The sequence below is a fragment of the Cebus imitator genome, unplaced genomic scaffold (assembly GCF_001604975.1).
Source record: "Cebus imitator isolate Cc_AM_T3 unplaced genomic scaffold, Cebus_imitator-1.0 Scaffold473, whole genome shotgun sequence".
In the NCBI taxonomy this organism is placed as follows: domain Eukaryota; kingdom Metazoa; phylum Chordata; class Mammalia; order Primates; family Cebidae; genus Cebus; species Cebus imitator.
The window spans coordinates 1,061,423-1,064,185 of NW_016107788.1; the positions used below are offsets into that span (position 1 = coordinate 1,061,423).

General features: G+C 46.3%; 1 protein-coding gene across 1 annotated transcript in view; it reads right to left on the reverse strand.

Moving 5' to 3' along the window:
• Window positions 1-2,763, reverse strand: part of MYH14 (myosin heavy chain 14) — a 117,532-nt gene that overhangs the window by 8,572 nt on the left and 106,197 nt on the right. Inside the window, exon 41 of the mRNA XM_017512533.2 lies at window positions 2,201-2,309. Within this exon, the coding sequence (XP_017368022.2) occupies window positions 2,201-2,309 (109 nt within the window). The remainder of the gene's footprint in view (window positions 1-2,200; window positions 2,310-2,763) is intronic.

The window sequence follows — 2,763 nt, forward strand, 5'->3', positions numbered from 1 at the left end:
AAGAGCGAAACTCCGTCTCAAAAAAAAAAATGAAAGCCCGGTCAAGATTAGGAAATCCATCTAGCTGACCCTCAACGGAGCAAGGATGCATGAGTGAAGCCCACCACGCCCAGATCAGCAGAACTCACTTGCCAAAGACTCACGAGCAATAAGTGGTTGTTGTTTTAAGCGACTAAGTTTTAGAGTGGTTTGTTATTTAGCTACAGCTGACACATTATTATGTAAATCATACTCTTATGAGACTGCGGCTACGTGCAGCCCAGAGCACACTAAAAGATATAGAAAATCAACAATCATTTAAATATTTACATACATTTACACACATTTTTGTTTTTGCTTTTTCTTTTTGTCTTATTTAGATGGAGTCTCGCTCTGTCACCTAGGATGGAGTGCAATGGTATGATCTCAGCTCACTGCAACCTCCATCTCCCGAGTTCAAGGAATCCTCCCACCTCAGCCTCCCCAGTAGCTGGGACTACAGGCACAAGCCACCACACCTGGCTAATTTTGGTATTTTTTGGTAAAGACAGGATTTCACCATGTTGGCCAGGCTGGTCTCAAACTCCTGCCTTCAAGTGATCTGCCCCTCTCAGCCTCCCAAAGTGCTGGGGTTTAGGTGTGAGCCACTGTGCCTGTTTTTTTGTTGTTGTTCTTTTTTTGAGACAAGGTCTTGCACTGCCACTCAGGCTGGAGTGCGGTGGTGTGATCACAGCTCACTACAGCCCTGAACTCCTGGGTTTAAGCCATCCTCTCGTCTCAGACTCTTGAGCAGCTGGGACTACAGGCACACGCTAAAACACTTAGGTTTTGTGTGTGTGTGTTTGTGTGTTGAGATGAGGTCTTGTTATGTTGCCCAGACTTTTTTTTTTTTTTTTTTTTTTTTTTAGATGGAGTCTTGCTCTGTCGCCCAGGCTAGAGTGCAGTGGCAGGATCTCAGCTCACTGCAAACTCCACCTCCCGAGTTCACGTGATTCTTCTGCCTCAGCCTCCCAAGCAGCTGGGATGACAGGTACCCGCCACTGTGCCTGGCTAATTTTTGTATTTTTAGTGGAGACAGGGTTTCACCATGTTGGCCAGGCTGGTCCCAAAACGCCTGACCTTGTGATCCACCCACCTTGGCCTCCCAAAGTGTGCCTCCCAAAGGCACATAAGCCACTGTGCCTGGCCCTTTCAGGTATCAATTTAAATGTCACCTTCTCAGAGAGTTCTTCCTGATCCCCCAATCTAAAGAAGATTCCCACATCCTCTGTGTCTTCCTCTCTCTTCACTTTTTTTCTTCATAGCCCTTGTCACAATCTGTAATTATCTGCTTGTTTACAGATTTACTATGTCTTTTCCTATGCTGAAAATGTGAGCTCTATGAGGGCAGGGACTTCCTCTGTTTCATTCGCATCCATACCCCTAATGCCTACCACAATACCTGACACATAGCAGTGCTCAATAATTGTGTGTGGAATGAATGGTGAATGAAGCACAGCTGAGCTTTTAAGGGCCCTCTGTCCAGACAGACAGACCTGGGATCTGATCCAGGCTCTATCTCTGTGACTCTGAAGCAAAATATAACCTCTTAAAGTTTCAGATTCCTCATCTGTGAAATGGGACTAGTGAGGAAATGCAAATGTGTATTTTTTTAAAAGCAGTTGCTTGTGACACAGTAACTGCTTAGCAAGTAATCAAGAACACTCTGAGGCTAGAGTGCTGAGGTTTGAATACTGACCCCACCTCTCTTACTAGCTAAATAATTTTGAGCAAGTTACTTCACCTTTCTGTGCCTCAGTTTCCTCATATAAACAAGATGGTAAATAACAGTGCCTTCCTATCATTCTGATCGAAATTAAACATACCAAATGTGATGTCTTTAGCATAGTGCCTGGTACATAGAAAGCACTCCATAGACATTATCTTTTGTAATCTTAGTCCGGGTCTAGCTCTGGGTAGGGTTTAACTTCTTCCATTGTCCTGGCTGCCTCAGTTCCCTACAGGTCCTTTTCTAGATGCCAGCATTTATGAATTGCAAACTCATTGATTCCAAGCCTCTGCTGATGTGCCAGATACCGAGATGGTATCTGCACTCCGTTCCAGCCCAGCACCTGCAAGTTGCTTCTTGTGATGGGAGCTCATTGCCTCCAGAGATGGCCTGGGCGATCTCTGAGTCAGTGGTCCCACTCCCCACTGCTTTCCAACGATGGCAGCTGCTCACCTGGTCCCGGAGCTGGTCAGCCACCCTCCGCTCCTCCTCCACCTGGAGCACCACCTCTTTAAGCCGCTTCTCAGCTCTGCGCACCAGCTTCCCAGAGAGGATGCGCTCTCTGAAGACAGGGATCAGGAGGAGTCTTAGCAGAGGGGCTCAGCCTAGGCTTCTGTCCTCACAGACTCATGCAGTGGTTGTCATCTTGTTCTCGGACTGGCTTCTTCCCTCTTTCCTAACCCCTGACCGGTTCCCATTGTTTACCAAGGCCAAACACTGGCGCACAGGAACCTTTCTCCCTGGAATCCACGTCCTTGGCTTCTGCTAGGATGCCTGACATACCTGTTTCCTATGATACTGTGATTTATAGTAAGTATATGTTTGGTCCCGTTCTGTTTCCAAAGAGAATCATTCACAAACTACAGTCGACTCTTTGGGCTCATTCATTTCCCCCGACAATCATTTACCATTTCTCACAACTGAAAACATCCTCGGTGTCCCTCTCTCCTATGAAGAGGATATTTAAGCCTCAACCATCTGGCCCTGTATAAAAAGTCTTTTTTTTTTGAGATGGA